This window comes from Hibiscus syriacus, unplaced genomic scaffold (genome assembly GCF_006381635.1).
Source record: "Hibiscus syriacus cultivar Baekdansim isolate YM2019G1 unplaced genomic scaffold, ASM638163v2 tig00110505_pilon, whole genome shotgun sequence".
In the NCBI taxonomy this organism is placed as follows: Eukaryota; Viridiplantae; Streptophyta; class Magnoliopsida; order Malvales; family Malvaceae; genus Hibiscus; species Hibiscus syriacus.
The window spans coordinates 1,059,994-1,080,464 of NW_024062765.1; the positions used below are offsets into that span (position 1 = coordinate 1,059,994).

General features: G+C 34.6%; 2 protein-coding genes across 2 annotated transcripts; both read right to left on the reverse strand.

The window, feature by feature from the left end:
• Positions 1-2,573: 2,573 nt before the first annotated feature.
• On the reverse strand, positions 2,574-13,909 carry LOC120129972 (protein CELLULOSE SYNTHASE INTERACTIVE 3-like). The gene is made up of 4 exons (XM_039147346.1): positions 13,904-13,909; positions 3,038-3,115; positions 2,730-2,962; positions 2,574-2,694 (listed from the first exon to the last, which is right to left on the reverse strand). Exons 1-4 carry the CDS (start codon positions 13,907-13,909, stop codon positions 2,574-2,576), a joined length of 438 nt encoding a protein of 145 aa, XP_039003277.1.
• Positions 13,910-15,471: 1,562 nt separating this feature from the next.
• On the reverse strand, positions 15,472-16,029 carry LOC120129973 (protein EARLY FLOWERING 5-like). The gene has a single exon (XM_039147347.1). The coding sequence runs from the start codon at positions 16,027-16,029 to the stop codon at positions 15,472-15,474; it is 558 nt and encodes a 185-aa protein (XP_039003278.1).
• Between the last annotated feature and the right edge of the window lie 4,442 nt (positions 16,030-20,471).

A 20,471-nucleotide genomic window follows, 5' to 3' on the forward strand; every position in this document is an offset into this window, starting at 1 on the left:
AGGTTCCATTGTTCTCGGGTTGGGTCGGGTGAACCAAAAACCTGACCCAACCCAACCCATAGTCATCCCTAATTGGGATGACTTTAACTTATGGTGTTTATTAGTATGATTTTTATAATTTATTAAAATGAATAATCAATCAATAAAATGAAATTTTAATATTTTTAATATTTTTATAATATATTGCTACATGTAAGTTATAAAACAAACTAAAATTAAGCAAAAAAAATAAGAAGGGCAATTATGTCATTTTACATTACTTAAATCAAATTCATTTGACATATCTGCGAATCAAACAGAATATAGAATTGGATTCCAATTCAATTTACTGCCGACCAAACAGGTTTCAAATTCAGATTTCAATTCCTACAGATTCCAATTCGTTCACATATTCCAATTCATTCACATATTCCAATTCCCTCAGAAACATTCCAGCGAACCAAACGCCACCTAAGGGTATTCTTGTCCAAAGTGATGTGAATGTAAGATTATCTAAGAATTTGGAAACATTCCAACGAACCAAACGCCATCTAATGATATTCTTATCCAAAGTGATGTGAATGTAAGATTACCTAAGAATTTGGAGGTAGTGACATTCCCACCATTTTAACCAAAAAATGTTATTATTGGAAAAAGAGTATTCCCGACAATATAAGATTCTGTGAACCAAATGTAAGAATACAATTCTGAAAAAAAATTCCTCTTGATAATATATGATTATGCGAACCAAACTCACTCTTAGAGTTAAAATTGTTAGATTTCAACCCCACCTGTTGTCTGCAGCCAAAAACGCTAATGAACTTGGGATTCAAAACTATCAGAACACTGTCCATATTTTGGCCTATTTTGTTTAAGTAAAAATAGAAATAATCATCTACAATTATTTTGGACAGCACGAGTCTTCGATGTAATTTGCTTTTAGTAACCTAGAAATCAGTAAAAAAATGTGTTTTGCATGTCTGTCATGTAATTATGAAAATCATTACCACAACAATGTCCATATTTAGATATTTAAAAAAAATATAAGGTACTATAGTTTTAATATGCGGTTAAAAAAAGACGATATCAGAAATATTAATATTTTTTAATATTTTCAGTAAAACGTTATTAAAATATTATTTTTTCTACTGAAAATATTAATATTGATCGCTACCTAAAATATTTAACATTTTCAGTAAAAAATAATATTCTAGGTAACGCTTTACTGAAAATGTTAAAAACTATTAATATTTATGGTAGAACCTTTTATTAACTATACATTAATTCTTCCGTACAATATATATTTATTAGTTATTACTATGAGATATCTGATCATGTCCAAATTTATTAATAAAATAAACGGGATATTGGTAGATCTAATCTACTTAACAATCCAACAAAAAGGTAAATACAATTAATGACTTGTGGGAAAGCAAAAGCATTCAATATTGGTGATACGCTTGGACCAACACAAAATTAAATAAATAAATATAGGCGATACGCCCTTCACAAACACCTCAATCAAATCCATTAAAAATATTTAAACGGTTCGGGTTTGAATTATTTTAAACTGGTTTTAATAATTATGTTTGGTGATTGTTTCGGCAGCATTACCGGTGAAGGCAGGAATGATACATCTTCATGGGATCTGTATGATTTTTGTAAGAAACAGAGCAAAGCATGTGGATAAAGAGAGGGAGGAGGGAGCATCTGCATATGGGGCTGACATCTATTATTATATAATAAATTGGTTTCTAAATTATACTTATCTGTAAAGATCATACTCAATTTTCTAGACTTTTTTCCCCATCTTTTTGCTGTAAGAACCAATGGCAAGAATCTAAACTTTTTATCCCACACTCGGTGGGAAAAGAGCTTGGAGTCTCTAGGCTGGATGAATGAAACATGGAGGAAATGCTTAATTTTGTGTGAATTATGCTTTAAAAAAGTGTTTTAAGAAACAAATCTAATCGTCTCAGTGATAAAAAAAATATCTTTTTAGCGGTTTCAGTAAATTATGCTCAAGTTTACGTGAATTATTTTTATTGAAATTTGAATCAAATTAATCTAATGATCTAGTTCATTTTAGAAAAAAATAATATATTTTTTTCTAAAAAAGGGGACTTAATCTATAACATTATAATATATTTTTCTAAAAAATAATATACATTTTAGTCCCTGGACACTCCTTGAACAATACTTTGGGTTGAGTTGAGAAAAAGCTTATAATGGGAGTAAGATGGTAGTCTAAAGGCATCTTAGGGCCTAGGAGCCCAACAATATGCACATCATATTATTATGTGGACTCAACATTCGAACTATCTATTCAATATTCAAAAGAAATATTGAATGAAAATATTAATCTTGAAAACATTATAAACATTAAGAGATTATATTATATTTACTTATGTTTAATAACTCGAAAGAAAAATTTTCAGAAGGAAAAAAAAACCTTGTGCCTTTGCCCCTCCTAAGCTTCCAGAGCTGTCAATTCTTCGTACGAAAAAATTATCCAAATCAATCTCATCATCATCATAGCCTTCTTCTTTGTAGATTGCATCATGTCTTCATCAAAATCGTTACTATATTGTCCCTCAACACTCTTTAGAAGGAGCAACAACAGCCCCGATAAGAATAGGAACACCATTTGCATCTACAACTGCCTTCTTTGCTGCTTTGGACATTGAAGACGGGGCTTCTAAAGCATCTGCAGCACTTGAACGGACAGAAGCGACAGTTTTTTGACCTACAAGCTTGCTTTGACAGCCCCAGAATCTATTACTCTTGGGATGCTATCACTGAATGCCAACATCAATCTGGCCAAAAGGGAAGCTGCATTGGATTGAGCAGCAGCATTATCAGAAGCAAGAAGACCCACAATTATATTTACTACTCCAGCCTTCAGTGTAGCTCTCGAATAGTCATCCTTCACATTGCAAAGGTTCCTCAAAGCTCCAGTAACAAACCCTTCCACCACATTGTCCTGCTTGTTCGATGGACTGAGTTGTTCCCATTAAGTTGGCGCGACACCTTCTGTAACAAATATTTTCATGCCAACATGGCCATCTGAAAGACCACCAGAAGAAACTTCAAATATAGCCTCTGCTGCTGCCTTCCGGGCCTCAGTTGATTCAGACTTCAAAAACGAGAATAACGGCGGAATGCATCAACCTAGAAGAACCTTCAGCCATAAGTAGGGGTGTGCAAAAATACCCGACCCGTCAGCCCGAAACTAAAAAAAAACCGGGTAATTTTCTTAAAAAATTACCCTGCTGTGTCAGCGACCCGACCCGACATTTCCAGGGTCAGACCCATATCACAAAATTGAATTTTTCTGGATACTCGAGTACCCACTTAGGGATTTTTTTAGGGTAAACTACCTATTTGGTCACTTATATATTATCTAATTTATGTTTTGGTCACTCGAATTATTGTTTAGGGCAAACTACCTATTTGGTGACTTATATATTATCTAATTTATGTTTTGGTCACTCGATTATTATTTAGGGAAACTACCTATTTGGTCACTTATATATTATCTAATATAATTCATAAATATTTTTATTTAGAGTAAACTACCTATTTGGTCACTTATATATTATCTAATTTATGTTTTGGTCACTTGATTATTATATTTTTTCAAAATTATACCTAACGTTACGTTTTGATTCTGTTTAGGTTACCCATATTTAAAAATGAACAATGATGATGTCGCGACTGTCTTTCGGTTGGGCCCGGAATTGGGCTTCGACGTGAATGAATTGGGTTAGAGTCGCCACCGATCACTTTTACGAGCATTTAGGCGAATCAGACACCATCTTACCTGATCTGCGTTTTACCAGAGATATGTCGTGTTCGGGAGTCGGTTACGGTGAAGGAAGGATTAACACCCTTGAACCGCCCTTTCGATGCCGGTTGTCTTTAATTACGAAAATTAAAATTTAAATTTAAAATATCCGATTCGAATTACTTACCTTTGATCGATTAGAATTTCTCTACCAAGGTCAAAAATGTTGGAAAAAACATAAGAATGAAAAAAATGATAATAACAATAAATCAAAGAAAAAAATAATAAAGAAATAAAATCAATAAAAATAAAAGTAAAAATAAAATAAAGAAAAAAATAAATAAAAATAATAATAAATAACCTAGAAAAATAATACCAGAAAATATAATAAAAGAAATATATAAAAAGAGTAAAATAAAATAAAGGGACAAAAAGGAAATAATAATGAACATAACATACATATATACTAAATAAATAAATAAAAATAAGAACAAAACAAAGAAATTAAAATATGAACAGACCAAATTGAAATAAAACAAACTTGGATGATTGAGGCATGAAATCTCCCTTTTGAATCATAAAAAAAGTGCAACATTAAAAAATCAAGGTTTTGGTTTTTAAAACCATGCCTCGTCTATCTCAAATTCAAAAGAGGGAGAGGCTCTGGAATTATAGTGGTCGAGTGTCGTATGCCGCTGGGCTCTGGTCTTCGTTCGATTCTATGTTTCATGGGGTGTTTTGTCTCGACGTTGGAAACATGAATCCAACCTCCATTTTACACGAAATGGTCGATAAATGTTTCGGCTTTCCTTATCAAATTTGCTACCGACCACCGTTGGATCGATTTAATTCCAAAGTATTCCACCGTTCGCATCATCGAATGGCTCATCCGATCACCGGGAACAAGTATCAGCCGAAAATGAGAGCCTTCTTTCTCTCTTATTTTATTTTTGCTTCAGTTTTCCTTCTCTACCAACACCTCTCACGTGATTCCACTGTAACTTCCCCTTTTTCAAAATCGAAGGTGAGTTCCCCTTTGTGTTTCTTGTGTTTCCTCTCCGAACTGCCCCCTCGAATATCTCTCTTTATTTTTTATTCGAATGAATCTGGTATGAACCCTCATTTGCTCATGGTTTTCGTATAATTTTATAGGCTTAAAGAGTTATATTTTTTAGGGAGTTTGATCCCGATTAAAACTCTAAGTTTATTGTTTGTTGACTTGTGGATGTTGGTGTCGAGAGAACCGGCGGTGGTTGCGCGAGTGGCGAGGAGTCTTTGGATGTGGTTGGAACGGGTTGCTTGTTCGGCTCCAATGGGTCGTGGGTTGCTGTTGGGTCGGACGAAAATTAGTATCCACAGCTGCCCCTCTTTGCCCATAGTCGTGTAACGGGAATAGGGCAAAGATTACAAGATACAATATTCGTCTATGAAAGTATCACCGAGTTTAACATCATTCATCTTATCGAATGTCATTTGTTGTAGAGTTGGAATCCGACGTTATGGCAGGTTTCTTAATTTGGACTGGATTATGAAATGACCTCATCGCTGTGAGGCTAAGTTGAACTAGAAAAATCGGAGCACGATATCCTCCGATGTGAAGTCGAAATCGAACTCAAAGCTTTGACAAATGGCTCCTGGATTTTCTTCTAGCCCAGGAAACTTCGTCGTGAAGATGAAGCTTGACCTGAAGACTTTGGTGTTGCAGTGTTACAAATAACTCCTTCGTCGTGAAGTTGGGTCAATCTTTTGGGTACGATATTTTTCATTGTGAAGTTGAAATCGTAAGAAAAATCAGAAAATGACTTCTTATTTTCATTCTTGACCTTGGTCTTCTTCTCGGCTTAAAGACCTTGTTGTGAAAATTTTAACTGAAGAACTGTTCCTTGACTCCACCATGAGGGTGATAGGCCCTTGAGCTGAACGAAATCGAACTCAAAAGTTTTCGCTGACAGATAGTTTTTCTCAACTTAAGCTATGCTGTTGGAAAACAGTTTCTTGTTACTAAGGCACGGTTAACCCAGGTCTTCTTCTCGAATTGAAAACCTCAACTGCAACCGAAAAGTAGTGTGATTGATGTGTCATCGAATCGAATGGAATCGAACTCAAAAATTTTGTTGACAGATAGCCCTTCTTATTTTGAGCTATGTTGTAAATTTGATTTTGCCTCTGAGTTAAATGTAATCGAACTCGAAGGTCTTTGATGATAGATAACCCTTTTTGCCTTGGAGCTGAGTGTAATCGAACTCGAAGGTCTTTGATTGGTAGATAGCCTTTCTCGACTTAAGCTATGCTACAAATGATGTGCCTTTGAGTTGAGTGTAATCGAACTCGAAGGTCTTTGTTGACAGATAACCCTTCTAGCATTGAGTTATGTTGTAAATGATGTGTCCTTGAACTGAGTGTAATCGAACTCGAAGGTCTTTGGTTGGCAGATATCCCTTCTCGACTTAAGCTATGCTGCAAATGATGTGCCTTTGAGCCGAGTGTAATCAAACTTGAAGGTCTTTGTTGACAGATAACCCTTATAGCCTTGAGTTATGCTGTAAATGATGTGCCTTGGAGCTGAGCGTAATCGAACTCGAAGGTCTTTTGTTGGCAAATAACCCTTCTTGCCTTGAGCTATGTTGCAAATGATGTGCCTTGGAGCTGAGCGTAGTCGAACTCGAAGGCCTTTTGTTGGTAGATAACCCTTCTAGCCTTGAGTTATACTACAAATGATGTGCTTAGGAGCTGAGCGTAGTCGAACTTGAAGGTCTTTCATTGGCAGATAGCCCTTCTCGCCTTGAGCTATGCTGTAAATGTTGTGCCTTTGATCTGAGTGTAATCGAACTCAAAGGTCTTTTGTTGGCAAATAACCCTTCTAGCCTTGAGTTATGCTGTAAATGATGTGCCTTGGAGCTGAGCGTAGTCGAACTCAAAGGTCTTTTATTGGAATATAACCCTTCTAACCTTGAGTTATGCTGCAAATAGTTTCTTTAAAAAATGGCTTCCCTTCATGGGTCTAAGCCGGTCATAGTTCTTCAGGTGGTTCCTTTGAGCGGGTCTGAACCAAGTAATATGATTTCTGGATGACTCCCTTCACGGGAAAGCCCATTGATAAATTCTGTCAGCTGGATATCTTTCGTCGTGGAATTGAAATCTGGCTTGAAAATGTTAATCGGAAACCTACTACTCGTTATTGAGTTAAGCTGATCTGGATTCGTTCTGAATTGACTCTCGAACCCATCTGAAATTGATTCTGAGATATGTAGATATGTCAAGTCGGTTGAGATGTAGTTTCTCACTGTTGAGTCAAGCAATCACCATCAATCTTTTAAAGGAGCTTTCGAATCGAGTATCTTTCATCTTGAAGTCGAAAGTTGACTCTGAAAACTGCAAAAAATTATGTATGTGAAAAGATGATAAATGTGATACTCTTAAGTATGCCTAATATGCATGCAACATGAATTAGGATTGAGCCTCATTTTTGTCTACTGATCTGGTCCTTGGAATCGATCATCCCCCATTTTCTTCTCAGGTTACTGCTTCAATGACCTTTCATATTTGAGGTTGTCCTATTTAAAAGTATTTTTCTCATTTCTCTTATTTATGAGGGAAAAAAGGATATGAAAATAGAAGAATTTTGTAAAACATTGCCCCTTAATTCAGGCTCGTAATCGAATCAAATCATAAACATGAGTTCAAATAATATCAAAAGAATCAATACTCTTTCATGCTTTCAGAGTTATAACTCTTTGAAAAATGTTCAAATTGATGAGTTGGTTTTAGGTTGGCTTCCTATTTTCTAAGGTTTCAGCCATAAAAAATGTTATTTTTTCTTGCTCGTTGCAACATGCCCCTTTTTTGGCTTGGCATTTTAATTGGATGCGGACAAAATGACACAACTAGCATGATCAATTACTAGACTTTTTTTTAGTCCTCTGAAATCTTCCATTTGTTCAAGTTTTGTAAGCTCCTCTAACAAAGGTAGTGCAGAAATATCAGTCTAAAAATAAAATTCTTAAGTGCTCGTGTGAATTTGACTATAACAGGTGTTCCTTAACTCCCTTAGTTCATTTTTATCGAAACTCCTTATTTAAATTTTCCATTGTCTGGCTAGCTGAATTTATAAAGCCGGTGAGTTTAACCAATTTCTCTAGAGGGATAACTTAATATCATTGTATAGATATTATAATTACCTTTATCAGGCTAGCTGAAAATTATCTATAAAGCCGGGACGTTTAACCAATTGTTCTAGAGGGACAACTCAAGTTTTATTGTATATTATAATCACATTTATCAGGCTAGCTGAATCTTATCCATAAAGCCAGGGTGTTTAACCAATTGCTTTAGAGGGACAACTAAAGCTTTATTGTATATATATAATATCATAATCTGGGTATACGGGTCCAATTTCTTAAGTTTGTCGAGAAGAACCTGTCATAGTCTAGGTGTTTTTGAAAGTCAAGGAATCTTATCTTTAGAGTTCAATTTCCAAACAACTTACCTAAAATAGATTTGATTACTTGACTATTCCATCTATGAAGATCATTATCATCACTGAACATCTTAAACAAAAAGTATAGTATTTTTCATATGCAAACGATACCCCATGTTGTCCGCACCTATGCACATCTAAATACCAAGCCTTATGAAGGGAGAAGGATACATTGGTTCTTTGCAAGAGATGGGTACGGTGTTTGAGCGCATCTTCTGGTAAGGTCAAAAGTCATTGTTTTATCAGTTTTTGATCATGTTACCTTGTCAAAGATCTGTAACTCTGAATCATTTACAGAGTTTTTTAATTCAGTTTATATTCAAAGAATTGCAAGTTTGCAAATGTGATTCATTGCTCGCTATATTTAAAGAAACATAAACTTATTTAAATATCCTTACAAAAACTTAAGAAAAAATAAAAAAAAATCAAACAAAATGACTCAAATGATGAAATGATCTTCCTCACTTGGATGCCCCCAAGTTGTTGAAGTCGATCTAGTTTTGGTTATGCATCTTCTGCACGATTCTCTTAAATACGTAATAATTCTCAATTGTGTGCCCTGGGACACATCCATGATATTCACAATGAGCATTCTCATCATACCACTTGGGGTATGGGGCTTCATGGGTTCCACCGGATATGGTGACACTATGTGGGTGTCAACAAATTATCGGTAAAGCTCTTTGTAGGTCATGGGAATAAAGTTAAAATGTTCCCTTTCTTTTCGGGGTTCTCTAAAATCTTGTTTAGAAGTACTGACGGTACAACTGCAGTTGATTTTGGGCTAGAGATTGTAACACCTTTATTGACGTGGTGGATGTTAACTTCTCCATCCCTCTCCCTCATAAGAGGTTTTTTACTAACTTCCCCATCCTTAATCTTGCCTTGTTTTATGGCCGACTCGATCATTTCTCCTACTATAACTAAGTCTGAGAAGCTTCTTGATATGATGGCAACCAGGTGTCCGAAGTATGGAGCCTTCAAGGTTTGTACAAAAAACTTCTGGGTTTCTTTCTCATCCAAGGGCAGATGAACTTGTATAGCCAAATCCCTCAATTTCTGTGCATATTGTCTGAAAGTCTCGTTATGCTTATTTTCCATGCTTTGTACCATACTCGATCTGGGCTCATTTCATTGGCGTGCTTGTATTGTTCCAGAAATGACTTGGCCATGTCCTTCCAGGTCTTGATATATGATCGGCTTAGCTGGTTGTACCACCGGATGGCTGAGCTCGACATACTCTCCTAGAAGAAGTGGATCAAGAGTTGGTCGTTTCCTCTATATCCTGTCATCTTTGGCAGAATATGGTGATGTGAGTGGATGGACAACTGTTCCCGTCAAACTTCTCGAATTCCGGGGACTTGACTGAGTTTTGCGGCATCGACTCCACTGTAGTCATTGTCTCCTTTGACTACATTCATTTGTTCATCCAATTGTTTGATTTTTCCTCTATCTTCTTCGTTTTGTCCTCTTCGTCCAAATCCGGTACATGATAATAACCTGGATTGTTCTTAGGGTTAAATATATCATTCTGTATCTCTAAAATATATGGGGTCTTTGTTTTTGTAGCAGATGAGTCCCCTTGAAGTTCCAGGTGAGACAACCACTTGCGGGGTAGGTGGTATAGTTACCCCTTCCGGTGAACCTGCCCCAGGTGCACTGGTCTGTTGTAGACCAGATAACTTGGCCACAATTTGATCAACCAATGACTCTTGGCTTTTCATGATTGTATCCAAAGTACTTCGACTGCTCTGGTTTATCTTGTCTTCTAACTCTCTCTGGAGCTTCAACATGTTCTCCTCGATCTGAGCAATTCTAGCTTTCATCTTCTTTTTTTCAAGCAAGTGTTATGCAGATGGGGTTTGTCTAACGCTTGAGGTGGTGTATCCAGTATTTGTTCCTTTTGATGAGACATGCTTTGTTAGTTAATGCAAATGTAAAGAAAAATAACAAAATGCAAAATATGTCTAGATGCATAATGCATGCAATGTTCGAGGCATTGATCCAAAAAAATGTGTATGTTATTATAAATAATCCTTATTGGGGACAAAAGTGTTACGTATGAAGAGATAAAAAACATTTTGATGGTATAGATCCCGAACAACCTCTGACAAGTTGATTCGTCTTCCGTCTTTTCTGTCACCGATTGAATACCCTGTCAAGCTGTTTCGGCTCCTCTGGCTAAGCTGTGCAAGTGATGAGCTGCTTGCCCCAAAAAGTCTCGAATGACGGCATCTCCGATTTTTACTCTCTGTTGACTCTGTTCCTAACAAATGCATCATTAGAGCCCTTCATCGATAGGAACTATCCGAAGCTTGCTCCTTGAATTTGTCAAAAATGGCATGTTGTCTTTGAAGGGACTTTCTAAGTCAATAACCTTTTGTTGTCTTGCCCCAAAAAAATTTTCCCAACTCAAAAAGTTGACTTTTGGTGTGCTCGGTGTAAATCCCGGTCTATCCTGAGTATTCTTTGACCAAAGCTGGACTTCTGAGCTTTTCATCTCTTATGTTATAACCCCTTTGTCCATTAATGCAAATTATTTACATTTAACGAACACGTTTTTGGTGGATCAACACATCTTTTGAATGATGCAAATAATGAAAATAAAATAAAAGATAACAAAAATGAAAAGAGTTAGTGAGGTAAAAATAATCAAAATAGTCATGAAAATAAAAGTCCTACCCCACATGATATCTACCCCACATTCTTATTATTCCTACCCGGACATTATCTCTATCCCGCATGTTAATTTCAAACAAATCCTAACAACATATTTGTCTAGTTCGCATGCTTTGAATAAAAAGTAAAGCAAGAAATAATTCAAGCAGCCTAGGGTTTACAATTAGGCTTTGGGGTGAGCTCTAATTCCCTGTAATCTCCCAGTTTAGGTTCTAAAAAGGTACTCGAGTTCTCCTTGCTGGTGCCCCTTGGGCTTGCCAGACCCTTAGTTCTAAGCCTATAACAAGCTTGTGTGGACTAAGTTAAACTCGATAGGAAACATTCCCTTATGCCTGTGCGGTGAATAAATTCACACAAAGACATAAGGTATATGAATCCCGAAGGTTACTTGCTAGGCCTGTGCAGAGAATAAATTCTCACGAATACATCGTTTTACCCCCACTTAAAAAGGGTTCAGAGCTCGGGTATAGAGCTAGAGATAGAGACTTTTCAAAAATATGAAATTATTGGAAAAAATGCCAGTACAACTATTTATTTGAAAAATAATCAAAGGTAAATAATTGGAATCGAATAAATAAATTGAAATTTATAATTTTCGCTAAAAAGACAACCGAAAATTAATTTCGGTGTGACTCACTTACCTGTCCCTAGTGGAGTCGCCAAGCTGTTGCGGCTGTCTTTCGGTTGGGCCCAGAATTGGGCTTCGACGTGAATGAATTGGGTTAGAGTCGCTACCGATCACTTTTACGAGCATTTAGACGGATCGGACACCATCTTACCTGATCTGCGTTTTACCAAAGATATGTCGGGTTCAGGAGTCGGTTACGATCAAGGAAGGATTAGCACCCTTGAACAGCCCTTTCGGTGCCAATTAATTTGCCGGTTGTCTTTAATTGCGAAAATTAAAATATCCAATTCGAATTACTTACCTTTGATCGATTGAAATTTCTCTATCAAGGTAAAAAATATTGGAAAAAAACATAAGAATGAAAAAAATGATAATAACAATAAATCAAAGAAAAAAACAATAAATAGATAAAATCAATAAAAAATAAAAAAAATAAAAATAAAAGTAAAAATAAAATAAAATAAAGAAAAAAATAAAACAAAATAATAAATAACCTAAAAAATAATACTAGAAAATATAATAAAAGAAATATATAAAAAGAGTAAAATAAAATAAAGGGACAAAAAGGAAATAAATGAACATAACATACATATATACTAAATAAATAAATAAAAATAAGAACAAAACAAAGAAACTGAAATATGAACAAACCAAATTGAAATAAAAACAAACTTGGATGATTGAGGCATGAAATCTCCCTTTTGAATCGTAAAAACACGTGCAACATTAAAAAACCAAAGTTTTGGTTTTTAAAACCATGCCTCGTCTATCTCAAATTCAAAAGAGGGAGAGGCTCTGGAATTGCAGTGGTCGAGTGTCGTCTGCCGCTGGGCTCTAGTCTTTGTTCGATTCTATGTTTCACGAGGTGTTTTGCCTCGACGTTGGAAACACGAATCCAACCTCCATTTTATACGAAATGGTCAATAAATGTTTCAGCTTTCACTCTCGAATTTGCTGCCGACCACTGTTGGATCGATTTAATTCCAAAGTATTCCACTGTTCACATCATCGAATGGCTCATCCGATCACCGGGAACAAGTGTCGACCGAAAATGAGAGCCTTCTTTCTCTCTTATTTTATTTTTGCTTCAGTTTTCCTTCTCCAGCAACACCTCTCAAGTGATTCCACTGTAACTCCCCCCTTTTTCAGAATCGAAGGCGAGTTCCCCTTTGTGTTTCTTGTGTTTCCTCTCTGAACTGCCCCCTCGAATATCTCTCTTTATTTTTTATTCGAATGAATCTGGTATGAACCCCCCTTTGCTCATGGTTTTCATATGATTTTATAGGCTTAAAGAGTTATATTTTTAGGGAGTTTGATCATGATTAAAACTTTAAGTTTGTTGCCTTGTGGATGTTGGTGCCGAGAGAACCGACGGTGGTTGCACGAGTGGTGAGGAGTCTTCGGATGTGGTTGGAATGGGTTGCTGGTTCGGCTCCAACGGGTCGTGGGTTGCTGCTGGGTCAGACGAAAATTAGTATCCACAGATGCTAACATGACATTTTTTAATTATGTTTGGATGTTGGACTATGTAATTCAAAATTTCGAACATTTAAATTTATGTGTGTTTTTTAATTAATAATTTAAAAAAAGGTATTCGGGTAACCAAAATACGGGTATCCGCAAAATTCGGGTACCCGATTACTAGATACCCTCAACATCAGGGTCGGGACACGGGCTGAGAAATCAATTACCGAAGATCCGAGTACCCGACACTTCAGGTATCCGAAAACCCGGATACCTGGATTTGCACACCCCTAGCCGTAAGTCCTCATCTTTGCATAACTTTAGATTGTCCCTCAAGAAACTCTAGATCACCTATGGATTCATAGTCGTCGTTGTTACTTTGGTCATAAGATGCTTAGCTATCATCACCGTCGTCATAATTATTTTTGATGGTTTCGATCATTTGTTCATTTAAAGAAAAGAAAAAACCTCTTTTGTTCTTGCAATTACATATGAAGGATCGATCCTTTCAAGCTTGCTGAAATTTTCTTTAGATAAAGGCAGCTTTATGCCATGCAATGGAAGTCCTAATAGGTTGCATAGAAAATACCCTTTATTTTTTATTTTTGGATACAATAGCAAGAGAATAAATAAAATTTGAACCTTATTTTTACAATGATCTCCTGCTATGATGAGCCCTTCCCCTATAACTTGAACCTTTATGTGCAAATTTTGATGTGTGTGTGACCCTAATGTCATGAACCGTGTTTATATGCTTACCGGGTTTTCTCTTATAAAGAGCATCTCTACTAATCCCCACTTTAATCCGATGATTTCTAGGCCTCAAAGATCTTGTTAAGTGAACTCCCTTGTAGTTTCTCGATCGACCTGATAGTGAATGATTACTTACCTCCATTGGTCTAGAAATGTCATACGAAAAGCTTTTATCATTGTCATTATGATCATCAGAATCTTCACTACTATCAAACTGATTCTCGATTACTCTTCTTCTTCTTCGTGGACGATTTACTCGCTTGACGTTTCGAAGCTTATAGCACAAGAAAGTGCAACAAAATTTACAAGATGAGAACCAGCAAGAAATGCATCCCCATGCCAGTCTACAGATACTATGAGCAATGCATTGACATATACCCACTTTGTATAGCAGATAAAGGTATAGGAGTACTGCAAATCATTGAAGGGACAAATTTAAATTCTTTAAAAAGAAAATGAAGATGAAATCTTAGAGTTGGAAAGAAATAAATGGTTGAAACTTACCAATGTAGGATAGAACCAATGCCATGATCAATTTCAGTACATTGGCAACACAAAAATTCTCTATGTAACAGATTAAATCCCATGTTGATCCACAAACTGAACTGAAAAATGATCATCCAAACATGAAAATAAGATTATTCATCCTTCTTTAAAAAAAAAAAAAATCGATTCATTGGACAAAGAAAGGGGAAATCCATGTTCAAAATGTCGAAAAAGAAGATCCACTCATAATGAAAAAAAGAAACAAAAGTAGGAAATTTCTAGAGACGCCATTGAAGGAATTTTACATGCAGGATTTCCCGGATAGAAAGTCGAGTGGAGAGTGGAAAAGTTTGCCAATGGCGTCGATGAAGCCTGAGAAAACTGAACTGATTACCTTGTCCATCGCCGTCAAAAGCCAAACAATTTCTTCTGGCTTCTGATTAACCTGCGTCTGAGAATATAAAAGAATTAAATATAATATAATTTTAGAGTAAAACTCATTTTTGTCTCTTTTTCTTTTCTTTCTTGCTATAATATGTTTTTTTTCTTAATAGAAGTAACCGTTCACACCTTAACAATAACCACCTTTTCTATTTAAAATACCTTATTTTTAAAATTTCCTTTTTCTTTTGTGCCTGGAAAATTAAACTACCATTTTTCAAAATATAAATTTACAGTCCAAGTCAAGTTTTAGTTTGTAATATACATTTCAATGAAATATAAAATTATCTTTAGTTCTATCTACTGTTTAAAAACAGCTAATATATATTTACAAAATATGATTTTTTTAAAAAAATTAAATTTTAAAAATTAAATTTATATACTTAAATCAAAATTAAATAATAAATGTATTCTTTTCCTATAATATTTTGGAAATATGATGAGTCCTATTAGATCGTTTAATTCGAGAGATATTGAGATAAGACTGTATCTTTAAAAATTTTAAATTTATATATATATATTTTATATTCAAAATTTTATTATTTGGTCTCTATCTAAGTATCTTGAAGAAAATAGTAAGAAAAAAAGTTTCACTCTTGAATTTACGAGCATCACATTTGGGCGTGTGATAGAGAGATAAATGGTTACAAGTTAACCCATGCCACCTGCAACTTCGGCTATCAAATACTTAACCGATTTAACAACGCTTTTTTTTAATAATAAAAAAAAGAATCATAGTGTCCCAAAGCAACTATACAATCTCCTTTTTTGGGTTCCTTAGAAAAATCCAAGCCCGGCGATATCAGTCACAGGTCGGGGCGATGACCTAAAAGATGAAAAGGACGAAGCCGGAGAGTTGTAGAACGGTGCAAGTGGCCTCCGGCTTGATAACGACCATCGCGATTGGCTCTGGAGGTCTGAAACATAATTGGATTCGGGTTTTAGTTTTCGGGTCCTCTTATTGCTTCTCGTTCGCCTAAGCAATGGTGCCGGGAAGCACCCGGGTGAGACACATTCGGGTTTGATTCGGGTGGGTTGATTGAACCGGGAAATCTCGGATCGGGCATTGGGTGTAGACCTAAAAGAGTGAGTTCGGGGATCCGGAGATAGGTTGTAGTAGGATCCAGCTGGTGGAGGCTTAAGCTTTTGCTGAGGAGGTCCGGGCGGAGGACTCGGCGATGAACGTTGGTTTATAAAAGCCGATGTCAGTGGTGGCAATTGCGGCGGAGGCTGCCTCTGTTTTTGTTGCTGATGTTGGAGCTTGGGAACACCGGCTCGGATCTCCCACTTAAAAGGACCAGCTCCAGGCTTTCTGCAGGAATCATCGACTGCCATTTCTTTAACTGAAAACAAATGCTAAAGTAAAAATATAAGCGATCGTAAAACAAATTAGTTTCACTATCTGGAGTGAGTCAAGGTCTTAGGGAGGTTTTAGGGAAGTTTTAGCCTCAGCGGGATTCAAGGCATGAAGGTGGGGCTGGTGGGCTACAAGCTACATGTTGTTGGGTCCATTCACCTATTGGAGTTTTGACTTAGCTTCACTCATAGTTTCAGTCAATAGTAAAAACATAAAGTGAAAACTGCAGTCAAAGTCAATTTCATAATAAACATATTACTTTTTTTAGGTATAAATAAATTATTTAATTAAAATATTAGATATTATAATGATATAATTTGATGTTATAATGATTCACTCATAGTTCCAATCAATAGTAAAAACATAAAGTGTTAAATATTAGACATATAATAACATAATTTGATATAATAATATTTTTTTAATTGAAAGGAAAGTTAATGCTCTAAGCCCTTACATGCATGTAAGGGGGTCATTAACGTCCCTGTCTAAGATACAAGAAAGGTGCAGGGGAGAAGATGAAAAACAATCATTGATCAGTCGGAGGAAAGATCCATCTTGGCTATGAAATCCGTTGCAAGTTAGCTTAACGATAAACTTTCTGAAAATCAACGAATCAAAATAATATTTTTTACTATCACAAAGTGAATACAATATAATATATGTTCAAATACTCTCAATTATTTGATAATGAACTCATATATTCCTACATACGTGATGCCTCAATAAATAATAATAATTTTTTAATCATTGAGATCGTATGGTTTGTATTATCTAAATAAATTTTGAATAATTTTTTTGAAAAGTTGTGAAAGGAAACCAGATTTAGAGTTGCAGGGTGTCGAGACACAATTATTAGGAGGTGCACCGAGATATTGTGATCCATTCAAAATATATTTGTATTTGTAATGATAAACATAGGCTATGATATCTTTGACAGGCCTGCTACAAACGGTAAGATTGGGGGTATTCTTCCCCCTGCTTTTTTGCCCTAGACGTAATTTTAAATGGTTCAAATCAGAAACAAACACATTACTCTCAGAATAATTTGGTCCTATTCATGAATTTTCACTATGCAAAACAAGCACTGTCGTTTTACTACAAGGCAGCATGCAAACAACTCGTACCAAATCAAAAGCTTGGTCCTGAACCTCAATTAGGGTTATTAATGTTTGAAGGGGACACGACGTTGCCCTTAATAGATCAAGCCCTACATGTTGACACCAAATCTCGATAACCAATACTGTGTCAAAATTCTTTATCCAAATAGTCGGGTGAGTGTTTGTATAATTTACTCAAAAAGTTAAATATTGAAAAGGAAAAAAACTGAGAAGACTGTAATTTTGTTCAAAGTGCATATTAAGGTAGGAGAATAAAATTATCCAAGTATCATTCGAATGCATTGACAAACCCTAAAAACACAAACAATATAAGATACAATGTAAGCACACGACGTTTAATATACACTCGAATCATAATAACATACTTCACTATAATTTACCTCCATTAATTAATCCACAATTAAAATCTTCCTGACCATCTGAAAGAATAAACAAAAAATATTTAGGTTTAATATAAGAATATATATATATATATATATATATATATATTTCGTTTAGGTGTTTAGATTTTTTTGTCAAAGTAGATTTTTAACCTTTCAGACGTTAAAATTTAAATTATCTGATTTGTCACGTCCTTTAAAAAGTAGTCAATTAATCAGTATTTTACATATGGCCTAATTTTTAATTTTTAAAATTATATTCATATTTTTTTTAAAACTCATTTTAAAAAAAACATCAACAAAAAAAAAACCCAAAACCCCTAAAGTCTTTAATTACAACCCCTCATTATCGTTGCCAACCATCATCGACTGTTGTTGTTGCTGTTAAACTCATTCCTATTTTCCTTTCTCTTGTAATATTAGTGTGTTTGAGCTCATTGCAAATCTTTTATTTGTTTTCTTGCGAGCTTAAATTTTGTAAACACCCTACCTTAGAAAGGTTTTATTGTTTACTTCTTTTAACCTTGTAAAAGGGGATTGGTTATAGCTTAGCCTGTAAAAAGCTAGGGAGTTGTAAAGGTTATCTATTTATCCTGAAAAAAAAAATTATTGAATTTGTTAGAAAATCCTTAGTGAGGAGCTGAGGCAGTTGATGTAGACTTGGTTGAGAAGCCGAACCACTATAAATTCTTGTGTAAATTTTCCTATCATTTTTACTCCTTACTCCCTAAACTCAAAAAGCCAATTCACCCCATCTTGGCAAATTATTCGGTTGATCCTTGAGCTTCATCAAATTTCTAACAATTGGTATCAGAGATTGACTCATTCAAAGGTCTAACAACTTTGAGATGATCATTGAAGAAGATCTATCCATTTCTGACACAACCGAGAAGATGACTTCCACCTTCGGCTTGTTCCACATAGAAGACTCTGAACCGATTGACAGGCCTCCATACTTCAATGGAGCTAACTACCATCATTGGAAGAAATTAATGAAGTTATTCATCCAATCCAATGATCTCGATGCATGGGAGATGATCAAGAACGGCTACTCGTCTCCAAAAAAGAAGACGAAGGAGTGGAGTGCCCAAGAACGGAATAAAACTCAATAAAATGCTAAGGCCATGCACATGTTGTTTTGTGCATTTGGTTTCGATGTCTATGAAGGAGTTTCTTCTTGTTCAAATGCCAAGGAGCTTTGGAATAAGCTCGAAGAGATTCATGGAAACAAAAAAGAATAACCAACAAATGTGGTGTGCTTAATGGCTCTTGAAGAGCCCGATGTATCTTCTAACACTAGTGAATTTAATTCATATTCTTTTAATGCGTTACAAGATGCATTGATGAATTATTTTTTGAGTTTGAGACCATGAACTCCTAATACAAGAAAATAATTTCAAAACATAAAGTTGAAAACGATTTTATTTTGAAAGCAAAATTGATTTTGAAAAACAAAATGAAATTTTGAAAAAAGGATTTAGAGTTTTAAAAAATGAAAATTTTGAAAAAGAAAGTTTTGATTTAAAGATTAAGCTTGAATGCTTAACAAAAGAAAATGAAATCATTTAAATAATTTATCTAATTTCATAATGACAAAATACTCACATTGTCATTATCATGGTCACAAGGAACATACTTGTTCTTTAAAGAAAGGAAAATGTTTTAAAATTAAAAAAATATGGATTCCTAAAAGAACAAGGGGCATTGAAACTATTGTTCAAGGATCCAAAGCAATTTGGATACCAAAATTCAAATAAATGTCTCTTGTAGGTGTGTGGGAGCAATGGTGATAAAAGTGAAGATACTCAAATGTTCTAGCCACACTTGAAAAGGAAAGGGTAACCTCTAAGTTTAATGTTTTTGTTTCGATTAATTGGTTGCCTTTTTGTTGTATGCATGCATGAGTTTTGATTTTAAATAATTTTATGTTTTCTATCTCATGTATGTTAAAAAATGTTGTGATGAACATTTTCTAAAGTTTTAATGATTTTTCTTAAATGTTTATTCATCATAATGAATTTTGGTCAAAATTTGTTTTAATGTTTTGCTTTTACAAATTTTAATTTTTGACCTTAATTTAAATGTTTATTCATGTGATTTATTGCAAATGATATCTCTCTAACAATTGATATCAATTTTTAAATGCATAACATTTTTGGATAGCTTTATGCACATGCACTTAAATACAATAATTGGTATTGCATAAAGTTTATTAGACTTGGATATATTGAATTTCATGTGTTTCTAACTTGTTTGTTCATCTTTGTTGAAATTCAATGTCTTTTAAGTGTCATGCTTTTAAATTCAAATTTTTTGTTTGGAATGTATTTATTGAGGAGGAGCTTTGATTTTTCAAATGATTTTATGCTAAATTTTACCACTTACTTTCCATTGTTATTTTTGAACTTTAAAGTTGAATTATTTTTATATAATAAAAAGGGGAAGAAGTATGGGTTTGAAAAATTCAATTTCTCAATGAAAAAGGGGAAGCTTTAATATTTTCCAAATATTTCTCATTTTCATGAAATATTTTATTAAGGGGGAGTTTTGCCAAAAACATTTTTTCAAATGTTTTGTCATATCAAAAATGGGATATTGTTGAACTATGTTTTATAATATTTTGATATAACAAATTAAGGCAAAAATATTTTTGGACTTGATTGAATTTTTTCAAAGTTTTCAGAAATAATTCAAAGTCCATTAAACTATAATTTGAGCACAAAACTGTTTTTCTGGGTACGTAGTACCGATACTATTCTTACAATATCGATATTACATGAACAATACTGACACTATTCACGTGGTACCGATACCAAATGTAAGAGAAGTATCGATACTCTCTAGGTGGTTTTAACACTACCAGTAATTTTTCAAATAGCTCAAATTCCAAAATGCAAAATAGGTACCAATACTCAAAGGGGT

Excerpts from the sequence above, each read along its gene's own strand:
- LOC120129973 (XM_039147347.1), bottom strand. The coding sequence starts at position 16,029 with ATGGCAGTCGATGATTCCTGCAGAAAGCCTGGAGCTGGTCCTTTTAAG.
- LOC120129972 (XM_039147346.1), bottom strand. Across the intron at positions 2,963-3,037 it reads GTGGTCTTTCAGATGGCCAT|GACAATGTGGTGGAAGGGTT; the intron begins GTTGGCATGAAA and ends TCGAACAAGCAG. Across the intron at positions 2,695-2,729 it reads GGGGCTGTCAAAGCAAGCTT|TGCTGCAGATGCTTTAGAAG; the intron begins GTAGGTCAAAAA and ends TGTCCGTTCAAG.